General features: G+C 42.9%; 1 protein-coding gene across 1 annotated transcript in view; it reads left to right on the top strand.

Annotated features, from left to right (window-relative positions):
- The window catches only part of FBXW8 (F-box and WD repeat domain containing 8), a 126,798-nt gene that overhangs the window by 45,383 nt on the left and 67,100 nt on the right, over positions 1-14,315 (top strand). Inside the window, exon 5 of the mRNA XM_059138655.1 lies at positions 4,871-5,028. Within this exon, the coding sequence (XP_058994638.1) occupies positions 4,871-5,028 (158 nt within the window). The remainder of the gene's footprint in view (positions 1-4,870; positions 5,029-14,315) is intronic.

The following is a 14,315-nucleotide window of genomic DNA, read 5'->3' as shown; positions in this document are numbered from 1 at the left end:
GTCATCTGAGGAGGCGGCCTGGCTCACTGGCTAAGCAGCAGTTTGAGGAAAGCCTGGGGACCTCTTTTGATCCCAGCTGTGCCACTAAATTATTTTTTTGTGACCTTGGGTAAGTCACTTAACCTTACTTACAGCATTCCTAAATCAAAACAACCCCCAAGGTTGTCATGAAGAGCCTTAAAAAAAAAAAAAAAAAAAGTTTTTAGGGAGTAAGCTCAGGCTCCTGGAAGCAAAACGTAAACACCCCCTTCCATCTCCCCACCAGAAGGGTTAAAGGTGGGGCTTGTTTTATTTTGCTTTTAGCCATACAACATTTCTTCTTTTTCTTCGGGCCTCTTAGTCCAAATGAGTAGTCTGTTCGTGGAAACTTAGTAGTTAATGGAAGCTCTTTGGTGGTAAACCATTGTAAATTGGCAATTGCTCTGGCGCGCCGAGCTTGAGAGGCTCTATTCCCATTCTTTCAACAAAAAATCAGCTGTGGTCTCTGACCTATTTATTTGGAGGTAACCCTGCCAAGCGTAAAAAAGATTGGGAAGGCGTACAGTTTCACTGGTCCATGCCCTGGACTGGGACATCCTCAGTCATCTGGAACAGGCTTCTTATTCCTTGTGTTTTTCTTTAGTGCTCTCACAGCAGCTAATATATTAGTTGCCGTTGTACTTTGCACAGACACTAATTAGAGAGCCATCAACATTGGGGTCCAAAGGCTTACTGACAATGCAACTGTCATAGTGGCGTCTTAATTGGTTGAGTGTAATTGTCATTAGGCAGCGATAAAGACATCTGGAGCTCTGGAGAAAAATCAGCTTTTTTTCCTACCTCCCTTCGATATCTGTTCTTGCTTCTCCTGGCCAATGTTGTTAAGCACTTTTAGATCACATTTAGGGTTTGGTCCAGTTCCCTCTGCTCCAGCCATCGTTTTACCCTCCTGAAAATGTCTGTTTCTTTAGCACGAGTTCATTAGCACAGAGTCTGATCTCCACTGCTATGGCTGTTCTCACTTGCCTTCTATTCTAGAGTCTGGCGCTGAGTCATCACGTGGTACCTGCTGAGCCGGTATTATTTGTTTCCCTCAAAAAAGAGAACATGGAGTCTTTTATATTTTGCCTCCTGAGCCATTTGCATTATGCTATTCTCCTGCTCTTTGGCCATGAAGAATGGAGTTCATTTAAATGGCTATCTTTGAAAGTGTTCTTCTTTATCAAAATAATTTAGCTTAGCCTATGCTTTTATACATATTTTAATCATTTTGGAAGTAAATGCGAGGAGTTTAACACCTCTCGATGTGTGTGTTCCGAGTGTCTCGCTGATCATTAGCAGTGGAGGGTGGGCAGTAGAAGTCAAAGGAGGCGCCAGTCATACCAGTCGAGTTGTTACTCATGGATACCCCCTTCCGGTCCCTGTGTATTAGCTGTGTGTAAGGCACTGTGATAGAGATAGAGCATTGAGATGTGGCCTTCTTCAGGACCTGAGCATCAAGTGGAGATGTGGCAGGTAATGAACACCATTTCTTTAGATACAGAGCAGTTGATACAGTGTAGTTGAACCAGAGAAGGCTTCATGGAGGAAGAGGGTCTGTGCTAAACATTGAGCAGTCGGTAGGCTTGTGCTAGGTCAGTGGTTCTCAGTCTTGCCTAACCGCTGGAAACACTGATGCCTGGCTCCACTCCCAGGGTCAGACTTCAGTGGTCTGGGTGTACTTTGAATATCAGGAATTTGGAAAGCATCCCAGGTGATTCTCACGCGCAGCCAACATTGGGATCCACTGGGCTGGCTTGGTAGGAGGGAAAACACTCCGGAAAAGTGGATAATGTGAGCAAAGGTGCTGCAGTAAGAGTCTATGGAAGCCAGGAATGGCAGACTTGTCCGGAGACAGGTTCATGCTAAGGAAGACCAATGAGACCTGGGAGAGAAGCTAGTGTGTGGAAGGATCTCTGTGCTAGGCCCAGTAATTAAAATGTCATCAATAAGACATTAAGGCTTGAGTAGCTAGAGGGCTTTCTAAGTGTCAAGTGCTATTCTAGTCTGACTCAGGACTTCTAGTGTTGGGCTCATAGCTATGAGCAAGACCCAGCCCCTGACCTTAGAAGCTGATGGGTTCTTGGGGATCTGGACAGACCGTTGCTGTGAGAGAAAAGTCTAGGCTGTTGTGGTGTAGGCTAGATCACAGGGAGACATGGTCCAGTGGGAAGGGGAAGAGAGGAAGGAAAAATGATTATTTGTGTCATCAAGTACTTCTTGAGGGCTTGGCTTGTGCAGGGCTGATGGGGTGGGGGAGGCTTGGGACTAAGGGGCCCTGAGGCATTGAGCGGTTTGGATGGGGGCTGCATCCCTGGGGACGGAAATGGAGAGGGCGTGGCCACCAGAACACCTTGGGCAATGTGGGTGGGGCCAGGAGTGTGTGTGTGTGTGTGTGTGTGTGTGTGTGTGTGTGTGTTTGTGTGTGTGTGTGTGTTTGCTCAGTTTTGTACCAGGGACTAGGACTGATGTCACTGAGGAAAGGAAGGATTTCAGCAGTGGGCTAGTTTGTGGTGAACGAAAGCCTTTTGAGGAGAACACGGGTTTAATTCTAGACCTGCGGCATCTCAGGGTCAGGGGGACAACATTTCTGTGGAGGAAAAGCCCTGTGAGGACCCGTTAGACATGAACAGAGCGCTCTTCTCTGTGGCAGCCCTGCCAGTGAGGAGAGTGAGTGGCAGCTGTATCTCACAGGGGCTCCCTGTTGTGTGTGGGCCGGCAGTTCATCAGGTTCTGGTTTTGTTGTTTTGCCTCAGAACTTTGTAAAGCGGCTTTAGGGCTGGAGCTTAGGCCCTGACATGCTCTCTGGCCACGGGGGCCCCGATGGGGTGCACAAAGGGCCCTGAGAGACTGTGTGTGCGGCCGCTGTACCAGGCATCAAAGGAAAGGAAGTACGTTTCCAAGTCCCGGAGTTCTCGGACTCCTACATTTGCTTTCTGTGTCTTCTTTTCACTCCTTGTCTCTATTTCTGATGGTGTCGCCGTCCGTCTCACCTTTCTTTTCTGAAATGGCTCCTTCCTTTCATGTAGAACTTAAGAATCTAATCATGCACAGTCTAGACGTTCAAACATGTTATCTTTGTTCACTGTCTCTGTAGCTAAGCAAATGGCCTTAGTCCAGGGAATACCTGAGTTCTTTTCTGGGGTGTCAGGGTGAGCCTGGTAGATTTGGCGTAGTGGTGTGTGTTCTTGTATAGGGTTCCTCATTAAGAAGGGTGATCTGGAATGCTGCCTAGAGGACCTGGGAGCCAGAGGCCATGCTTTGGCCACAGTGATATCAATATCCACCCTTACTTGGCATCGCCAGGCTTAACAACTCTCATGGAGTGAGCATTCCTATTTACTGGGGGATCAGTCGTCATGCGGATTTCCTTCAGCCCAATTTTTGAAAGCGTGTCTCTCTCGCTGGCTCTTTACACCACAGGTGCACTCCCCGGGCACCGTCCTGTGGGGCGAGAGCCGAATTTTCCAACTGAGGGAATTTATGTGACAGAATCATCTTTGAATCACATAATGTATATATTTACCAGCAATAATTTGAGGGAATTACTGCTATATTCAGTAAAAGAAGCACTCCTTTATCAGAATGTTCTTAGTTGTTTTTTTACATATATATTTTTTTAACGATTTTACTTATTTGAGAGAGTGTGCCCATGAGCAGGGGGAGGGACAGAGGGAGACGCAGTCTCCCTGCTGAGTAGGAAACCCAATGTGGGGCTCGATTCCAGGACCTGAGCCAAAGCCAGACGCTTAACTGACTGAGCCACCCAGGGGTCCCTCTTAGTTTCTTTATTAACAAATCTCACATGAGAGATTGATCTGTAACTACTTGATAGATATATCATGTGATAGATTTCAGTAGTTGAATTCATCTCAGAGATTATCTTGAGTCTTTATGGTTTTTATGTGGGATCCAAGAAATGCTGAAGGAACTATGGCCAGGGTCTCTAGAAGACTGTGAACCTGCTTAAAGTCATGTGCCTGTCTTTGTGTTTGTGGGGTACATCATTAGACTCTTAAAGCCTTTCTAACCTGCCTCCCCGTGGTTAGCTGATTTACATGTTGAACCAAACTCTCTGTAGCAGATGTAAGGAACTTAGCATAAATACTTCGATGGCAGACAGCACACCACCTCGTCATCTGGCCATTCCATTATCCTCGTGTCTGAGGGGCCTCATGTCTGAGCAGGTTCTGGCCCTGTCTTGGCTTTGATGGAGAGAGTCATTTGTTGGAGTGGCAGTAGTAATAGGAGAGAGTGAGTGCTCCTATTTTCTAAGTGGGCAAAACCGGGGAGTGTCATGCATTTCGGCAAGAGCTTTTCATGAGAAGGCAGCATTGTCTGGCTGCTAAAGGCAAGATTTAATTGTTTCAGCAAATCAATTAGTCTTTAGGGACTTTAATCAGTCAAATCTGATGCATGGATGAGGCATTAGAAAGCTCGCGCCTGTAAGACCATTAGTCCTTAGCTTTTCTCTCTTGGTCTGTCTTTTGTGTATGTGTGTAAATACTCTGGCCTCTACAGATTTCTGCTAGTGATCCCTTTGCGGGGATAACGCAAGGCAGTAGATTGGTTATGATAGCGTAAGGGAGATCTTGATGCCAAAATCTTGTAGTACGGTGTTCTCATTTGAATTGTCACCCTTGTGCCGTGTGAGAGCATGAACTGTGTTCACAGCCTTCTGTCAGCTAGGTGACCTTTCCTCCTGTTGGAATTACTCCTCTAAATAATGTTACAAGAATGGCTGCCCACCAACCAAATCTTACTTCTGTTGTTTTAAGGTTCTCCCTGTTTTCTCTACCATGGCCCCGCTCTCTAGTCCCCGTTTGGAACCAAGTGTGCTCTTCTTTTCCAGATATACATCAGGGGATGTGAGGGTGTGGGACACCCGCACCTGGGACTACACAGCCCCTTTCCTGGAATCAGAGTATGAGGAGGACGAGCCTGGAATGCAGCCATATGTCTCCTTTGTGAGGATAAACAGCTCGCTGGCGGTAGCAGCTTATGAGGATGGTAAGTAACCGCAACCCTCCTCCCTATTAAGGAAAAAAAGCTTTACAAAAATTGAGCAGCTGTGGCCGGCTCCCCCCTGTAATCCCTCCATACATACACGTGGGCACACACACATGTTCACACACATACACTCACTCTTGCCTTTATGTGAAGAAGTTGGCCAATAACCCTTCCATGCATTAGTAGGCAATGGAGCAGAGCACCCAGTAAGACTGGTGTTTAATTCCTACTGGAACTGGTGGGCTGGGTTTCAGTGCCAGACACGAGGCTGGCCAAGCCATCTTAAGCAAATAGCTTGTTTGGTATAAAATATTAAATATACTTGGCCTACTTTTCCTTTAGTCTCTGCTCAGTTCAAAGGGAACTGGGAAAAGGGGGGATAGACAGATAATCTGTTGACAGATATGGAAAGAGAAAAATAAAAGTCAGTGCCTACCTTCACCTGGCATTTACATACCATAGAAAATAATTTATGGTGATGTATTGTCTCTTTGGGATTGATAGTTATTTTTGTGTATGAACAACCATGGATTTACAGAACTAGTTAAGAAAAGCCTAAAATTATATTAACCTAAGTCATGAAACACCTGTCAGCTTGTAACTAATAGGAATAATGATTTTGATGGCTGTGATATCCTATGCTCCTAAGTTCTATTATGTTGTGATGTTGCAATCTCCAAAAGCTTGATTTCCCCACTTGCCTGAGTTGGACCACAAAATGTTTTGGAATGTTAATCTTCATGTCATGTCACTGTTGGAAATATTGGGAGTCAGTGAAACAACCACAGAGTCCATGGTTGGCTCAGATGGACAAAACTGTAGCAATTTTATATCTATATGTCACTTAAAAAGAGGGCTGAAATCTTGAAATGTATTACTTTATGTATTACTTTTAACACATTACTTTAACAACATGAACTCTATTCTTTCAGTTTTGATGGTAGTGGACTCCATTGATAGATTTCTTTTTAGCTTCTAGAAATTCAGCTAAGCTCTTTCTGCAGTATGTAGAATTTCCTGTATGTTTGTTGAGCTCCTGGGTAGGTAACACAAGATCGGCTTGAGTGTGTTTCCAAATTACCAGTGTTTCTCTAAAAAATGAGTATGCAGAGGCTGTAGTACAATTAGAATCCTACAGTTCTAGCATCCTCTCCTAGCCTTCCTCAGCCACACACGTTCTTCGGATGGGGAAACTGGAATCCAAAGAGGCCAGCTAGGTGATTTGCTTGAGGCTGAGCTGTGAGTCCAGTAGTGAATCCAGAAGGGTGACTGTGTGTCCCAGACCCGCTGGGGTTGGGATGCACACTTTATCTGCTACTAAACACAGAGACACCTGCAGAGATGTGCGCCTGGTTGATCGGCATCCCCATGTCTCCTATCTTGGGAGCTTGAAAACCCAGCTTGAGGAGATGGGCTAGTGTGCTGCCAGTTTCCCATCATTGGTCAGAAGTGTCTTTGTCCCCCTCGTCCCTATTGCTGCACAGAAGCCTCGGGAAACCATGCAGATGGGAGACAGAAACTACCTTCTTTGTTTTTTTTATTGTTGTTATTGTTGTTTTTATTATGTTAGTCACCATATAGTACATTGGGGGGTTTTTTTGTTGTTTTTGTTTTTTTAACGATTTTATTTATTTATTTGACAGAGATCACAAGTATGCAGAGAGGCAGGTAGAGAGGAAGGGAAGCAGGCTCCCTGCTGAGCAGAGAGCCCGAATTGGTGCTCGATCCCAGGACCCTGGGATCACGACCTGAGCTAAAGGCAGAGGCTTAACCCACTGAGCCACCCAGGGTGCCCCAGTACATTAGTTTTTGATGTAGTGTTCCAAGTTTCATTGTTTACATATAACACCCAGTGCTCCATGCAATATGTGCCCTCCTTAATACCCACCACCAGGCTCACCCATCCCCCACCCCCCAAAAACCCTCAATTTGTTTCTTGGAGTCCACAGTCTCTTATGGTTCGTCTCCCCCTCTGATTTCCCCTCTTTCACTTTTCCCTTCCTTCTCCTAATGTCTTCCATGTTATTCCGTATTTTCTACAAGTAAGTGAAATTATATGATGATGCTCTGCTTAACTTATTTCACTCAGCATAATCTCCTCCAGTCCCATCCATGTTGATGCAAAAGTTGGGTATTCATCCTTTCTGATGCCTGAGTAATATTCCATTGTATATATGGACCACATCTTCTTTATCCATTCATCTGTTGAAGGGCATCTCTGCTCTTTCCACGGTTTGGCTATTGTGGGCATTGCTGCTATGAACATTGTGGTACACATGGCCCTTTTTTTCACTACGTCTGTATCTGTGGTAAATACCCTCTTTGGCAAATACTTGGTAAATAATGGCCAAAATGTATTTTTAAAACTTGATTTAAGGGACGCCTGGGTGACTCAGTTGGTTGAGTGGCTGCCTTCGGCTCAGGTCATGATCCCAGCGTCCTGGGATCGAGTCCTACATCGGGCTCCTTGCTCAGCAGGGAGCCTGCTTCTCCCTCTGCCTCTGCCTGCCACTCTGTCTGCCTGTGCTCACTCTCTCTGACAAGACAAAAAACAAAACAAACAAACAAAAAAACTTGATTTAAAAAAATACAGTTAACATTCAAAAAGAGCAAAAATAATATACAAAGTAAAAGAAAATATATCCCCCGAAAAAGCTCAACTGCTTCTCCCTTGCATCCTACCTTGGTACATCTTACACATGGATCCTGTGCTACGTACTTCTCTGCAACTTGCCCTTGTTTTGTTTTTAACATAATGACACATCTTGGTATCTTTCCCTGTTGGCACTTATAGGTAAACCTTATTTTTTTTTCAGGCTGAGTACAATGGCACAATGCAGCTATATTTATAATTAGAGCCCTTAATGATGCACACTTTGATGGTTTATACACTCTGATGGTTTATTTTTGTTACTAAAAACCGTGCTGCGAGCAATATCCTCAAATACCACAAAGGACTCGTGCAGATATAGCTATGGGGTAAATTGCTAGTAATAACTGGGTTGGAAGCTACACATGCTTTATGTTTTGATAAATATTACCAGATTGCCCTCCACAAAGGTTCTTCCAGTGAATGGTCGTACCACCATATGTATGAGAGCAGTGGCTTCCTCACGCAGGTCTGATAGGTGGAAAAGACATTGCACTCTTGCCTTTGTTTTACTTTCTTTATATGGACATGTGAACACCTTTTCATTGTCTTTTTTTTTTCTGTTTCTCTGCAAATTGCTGGTTCCTGTCTGTTCTCATTTTTCTCTGGGTTATCTTTTCTGATTAGAAAGGGAAATAGTCTTGCCATACCTATTTTAAATTTTTTTTTCAGTTGGTCAGTTATTCTTCAGTGGACTTTGTTATGATTTATTTTTCTGGATGGTAGTTGTAGATGTATGTAATTTTGATTTTTGAAATCTATAATTGAGTGGGCTTTGTTCTGTAATTTAATGTTTTTGACTAAGTACTACATTTTTAGGGCTGTAAGATCAAACTAATAGAAATGGTTACCCATTGAGAAGTCTTGCTCTTTTTTTTGTTTTGTTTTTTAGATTTTATTTATTTGATAGCACAAATGGGGAGTGGCAGAGGGAGAAGCAGACGCCCCACTGAGTAGGGAGCCTGATACGGGGGGCTCTATCCCAGAGCTTGGGATCATGACCTGAGCCAAAAGCAGATGCTTAACCACCTGAGCCACCCAGGTGCCCCAAGATGTCTTGCTTTTACCCATTTTTGTCCACTCCATTCTAAAGCAGCCATATATTTTAGTTCTCTTTTTATCCTCCCAGTATTTGTGCTGCAGATAAGAATGTTCGTATTCTCCCCCTTTCTGAAATGAAAGACCACAAATTACATTATTCCATATGTTGGCTTTTTTTACTTAATTATCTGTCTTGAAACCTTGTCCCTGTCTGTATATAGAAAAACCGCCTCCTTTCTCCCCCTTATACTGCGTGGTATTCCTGTGTACAAGGACCGTGGTTCAACTTACACAGCCCCTTACTGAGGAGTAGTTGTGTTGTTTCAGACCTTCTGCTATTAAAAGGTAGCAATAAGCCTTACCTGTAGGACATTTCTTGTGAGTAGAGGAATGGTAGTTTCCTATAAAATTTATGAATCCAAGGGTAAATGCTGATAGGTTTCTACAATTTTGCACTCTCACCGGCAAGGTATGTTGGTATGCCCATTTCGTCACACTTTTGCCAGCAAAGTGTGTTTTAGACTTTGAGGTGTTGTCAATTTGATAGACTAGAAATGGTATCCAAATGTAGTTTCAATTTATATTTCTCTTAGCTTAAGATTTCTTTTCATATTTGTACCTGCTACTTGTACTTCTTTCTTCTAGTAAGCTATGGGTTATTTTTCACACCTGAATCTTGACCAATAGAGTTTATCCTGTGACAGTATAAAATACGAATATGAGGCTATTTTTTCCAGCCTCTCTTCTTAGAAAGCTCCTCACTCCCTACCTCACTGGCTCGAGGTGCTATCTTTATCAGTTTTTTGATGTGAGATTCTCTCGGTACTCAGGTCTGTTTCTGCGTGTTATGCTCTGTCTGATTGCTTACGTTTATACCATCAAGTTGGCATTGTCTTTCTAGGTCCCGCGGCATTGTTGATGTCACGATTCATGTATCTCCAATTCATTTCGGGACTAGGATTATGTCTTCAGTGAGAACTCTTGCATTTTTACTTCTCTTCTCACTCTGAGCTTGCTTTACTAGCCAATTGGGGCTTTACTATTTCTGGGATACACAACAATTTTTCATTTTTCTCTCAGACCTCAGGTGTCATTGTCTTTGGTCTCCCTTCATTTTAACAGATTGAGACTGTGATATTTATACCAACATATTCATGAGTAGCTACTTCTCAGGCAAAGACAGATTGAAAACATCAAATGCACATTTTTATATTGCTCCTTTTCAGGAGCAGCAAACAGGCACTTCTTAGGCAAAATATGGCAGGAAAGAAATGTACCTTGTGGGGTCTGCTGTATGACATTTGTGACGGTGCCCAACAGAAGAGAAGAATATGATGAAATGAGTTAATGAACTTCAGCTCCCTGGCTGTGCTGAAGGAAGTTCTGTAGTCACTGAGCCCCATTGATGGTCTACACACGTATTCTCCACAGAAGGAGTCCGATCCAGAGGGGAGACGGAAGCTGCTTGGGGAGAAAGTAAGTCGTCCCTACATCCTTTTTAGCCTCCTCGCCCGGTAGGAACACTGTACACCCACCTGGGGTGTTGAGATTTGGCAAGGTGATCCACAGTTGTGATTTTTTGAATTCCAACCCACTGGCCTCATATTTCTTCTGCCTTGTTTCCGATTGTCAGCACTGGCCATCCTCCAGTTTGATTTTACCACTAATTGTGTTGCACGTTACCGTACCGAAATGAATCAAATCAAAATGCTTTTCCTGGAGCATTAGATAAAGCAGGCGAAGGTTCCGAGTAATGAGCAGATGCTGCTAATGCAGGGACAGTGGGGACCTTGCCAGGACTCCATCTGCTCCACGCTCGCCTGCCTCTGGCCCCGAGCCACAGCATTAGGGAAGGCGGTGTACTCGAAACCCACTCTCCGCTCACAGAGTTTATCTTGAAAACTCACTGTTTGGTGAGAAATGAGATTACACACTTTTTAGGTGCAAAGAAGTTCTCGTTTGTCCCTCAAAGTGGAGAGGAGAGACCAGGCACAGCGCATATTAGCATGCAGGAGCCGAGATGGAATAGCCAACGGTTGTCTCTGTGTGCTGCCATGAAGCAAGGCAAAGAGGCTTATCCACTTCTGCAGCACTCCCAGTACAATTGTCTGAACACACACATGCTCCATTGTCAGGGGCTGTGCCCGCCCTGGGCCCGGGTGACTATGATTTCTCATTTACTGGCGTAGTAACAATGAATGGGAGGAGTGGGTCTCTCCAGGCTTCTTTTTAGCAGAGAACAGTAGGACCATGTTTTAGTTAGATGGCTATGATGAAGAGTAGGTGCTTTTAAAACTTCATAATTTTATGTTTAATTAAAAAAAAGACAGTTCTTTGATAGTTTTGCTTATGTCTCTTCTTTGTGTGACGATGGTGACATTGGAATGTAATGATACAACCTTTGAATGTAATACTATACAATAAACAATATTCTTCACCTCCCAATCAAGATAGAAGTTTTACAAGAAGTTTAACATGCTAAAGCATTGCTTGGGAGATGGCTAAGACAGCTGGGTGTGGGATGTGGATATGACTTTTTTTTTTAATTGCCAAGACCTGCCTTTTCTGGTCATTGTTCTCTTAAAAGTTTCAACAACCAATTTTTTTTTTTTTCTATTAAATTTGCTAATTTTTATAGTAATAACAATCTAGAATTCTATAAACATATATTTTTATCCCCAGGGGTACAGGTCTGTGAATCACCAGGTTTACACACTTCACAGCACTCACCAAAGCACATACCCTCCCCAATGTCCATAATCCCACCCCCTTCTCCCAAACCCCCTCCCCCCGGCAACCCTCAGTTTGTTTTGTGAGATTAAGAGTCACTTATGGTTTGTCTCCCTCCCAATCCCATCTTGTTTCATTTATTCTTCTTCTACCCACTTAAGCCTCCATGTTGCATCACCACTTCCTCATATCAGGGAGATCATATGATAGTTGTCTTTCTCTGCTTGACTTATTTCGCTAAGCATGATACGCTCTAGTTCCATCCACGTTGTTGCAAATGGCAAGATTTCATTTCTTTTGATGGCTGCATAGTATTCCATTGTGTATATATACCACATCTTCTTGATCCATTCATCTGTTGATGGACATCTAGGTTCTTTCCATAGTTTGGCTATTGTGGACATTGCTGCTATAAACATTCGGGTGCATGTGTCCCTTTGGATCACTACATTTGTATCTTTAGGGTAAATACCCAATAGTGCAATTGCTGGGTCATAGGGCAGTTCTATTTTCAACATTTTGAGGAACCTCCATGCTGTTTTCCAGAGTGGCTGCACCAGCTTGCATTCCCACCAACAGTGTAGGAGGGTTCCCCTTTCTCCGCATCCTCGCCAGCATCTGTCATTTCCTGACTTGTTGATTTTAGCCATTCTGACTGGTGTGAGGTGATATCTCATTGTGGTTTTGATTTGTATTTCCCTGATGCCGAGTGATATGGAGCACTTTTTCATGTGTCTGTTCCCCATCTGGATGTCTTCTTTGCAGAAATGTCTGTTCATGTCTTCTGCCCATTTCTTGATTGGATTATTTGTTCTTTGGGTTCAACAACCAATTTTTGCTTGAAACCTTTGCCTAACCTTAGGTCTGGTGGACTTGCTTAGGTATTTGACCAAAAAAAAAAAACAAACAACTTTTTGATAATACCAAAATACCAGGTATAGTCCTTATAAAAGATAGGATACCTTTATAAACATGAACAATGAACAGTAAGAATGCTCGTTTTAAAGGTGCTCAGAGTGTAGTTGAACACTGAAATGCAGAGATGGTTCTTTTGGTGTCAAAGGATTTGGGGAATTGAACTTTAAATTTGGCTACCATTTGGCATGGTCTAGAGTGCTAGACTGTGTTTCATACATAGACAGGCTGTGGGAACTATGCTTATGTGATGGAAGTGTTTGAATAAAAACTTTTTTTTAAGTTTTTCCATTTTTCAGTAAGAAGAATTTGAAATTATATTTCATACTTACTTCTGTATGCTTTGGCCGGAATATGCGTTGTATCTACGTATTAGGGCAGTGTTCCTCAAATGGGTGTCCAGAGAGAGAATCTTGAGCAGGAGCTGTGAGATCTCCAGGAAAGTTTGTTGTTGTTGTTGTTTAAGATTTTACTTATTTCTTTGACAGACAGAGATCACAAGTAGACCGAAAGGCAGGCAGAGAGAGAGGAGGAAGCAGGCTCCCTGCTGAGCAGAGAGCCCGATGTGGGGCTCCATCCCAGGACCCTGGGATCATGACCTGAGCCGAAGGCAGAGGCTTTAACCCACTGAGCCACCAAGGCACCCCAATTTGTTGTTGTTGTTTTTTTAAATCTGTATTTTTATAGTAATCTAAAAAAAAAAAAATCTGGATCCTTTGACCTTGTAACTAAACCATGCAGCATGATCTCAGTATTTGAATTTGCATTTTGTGTTCACAGACAGTTGGTACCAAGTGATCACCTACATGTCTTGTGATTGTTTTTCATGCTAAGGGTTCCACAGATGACTTTTTATTTTATTTAATTAATTAATTTATTTATTTTCCACAGATGACTTTTTATAGAGGTCTGCAAGCTCTCAGATTTAAGAAACACTGGGGAGGGAAGTTCTCAATTTCTACGATTACTGCAAATTTTTTAAAAGATTTTATTTATTTATTTGACAGATAGAGATCACAAGCAAGCAGAGAGGCAGGCAGAGAGAGAGGAGGAAGCAGGCTCCCCGCTGAGCGGAGAGCTTGATGTGGGGCTCCATCTCAGGACCCCAGGATCATGACCTGAGCCAAAGGCAGAGGCTTTAACCCATTGAGCCACCCCAGGCACCCCACGATTACTACAAATTTTTGATGTTACTACTGAAAATAATTTGGAAAATGTCTTTTCATGCAGAAAGTGATACATTGAATTTATGTTAGGAAATTTGGTGTTAATCTTCTGGTTTACTGGGGTGGTTTTACTGAAAACTGATTTTTAATAATATACCGGCATAAATTCAAAGTAGCTATCAGTGTTAGTAGGGTTGAGGTTAAAAATGGAAAGGAACAATGAATAGCACAGAGTATTTTTGTCGAAGGATAGTTTAGACTAGAGAAATAAATTGTCCATGTTCTTAAATTTACCTAATGAAATCACACATGAATTTTTTTTTTGGAGACTGATAAATCAGATTTTCAGTGTAAGAATTTAATTTCCCTTTTAATACCTGCAATTTTGATTGTGGCATTTATTCTATACTAAACCCTACAGCTCTTTTAAAGCAGAAGTAAACATATTTGTGGAACATATTTTTGTTTTAAAAGCAAGATGTGTCTGCCTGTCAGCCATCTCAGTCAAAAAGTCATTAAGCAAGCTACAGTGGAGTAGGAAAGCAATGCTGTGGGGCAGGGACAGGTGGAGGAGGGAGTCTGAGTGGAACAGTGTCCTGGCAGGTGTGGAAGGTTTGAGACATCCGGAGAGATTGGGCAGATAAGTATATTAAGGGTAATGGAAGCCAATTTTCTCACTATTGGTGAAGGAAGTTACGGGCATGGAGAAGGGCTATCCAGATGAACCCTGTGGGGCTGGATTGGAATAAAACGTGTTGGTGTGGAATTCCTGATTTTCATATAGA

The sequence above is a fragment of the Mustela lutreola genome, chromosome 11, assembly GCF_030435805.1.
Source record: "Mustela lutreola isolate mMusLut2 chromosome 11, mMusLut2.pri, whole genome shotgun sequence".
Taxonomy (NCBI): domain Eukaryota; kingdom Metazoa; phylum Chordata; class Mammalia; order Carnivora; family Mustelidae; genus Mustela; species Mustela lutreola.
The sequence above is the reverse complement of the archived record's forward strand: the minus strand, read 5'-3'. Positions and strand labels throughout refer to the sequence as shown.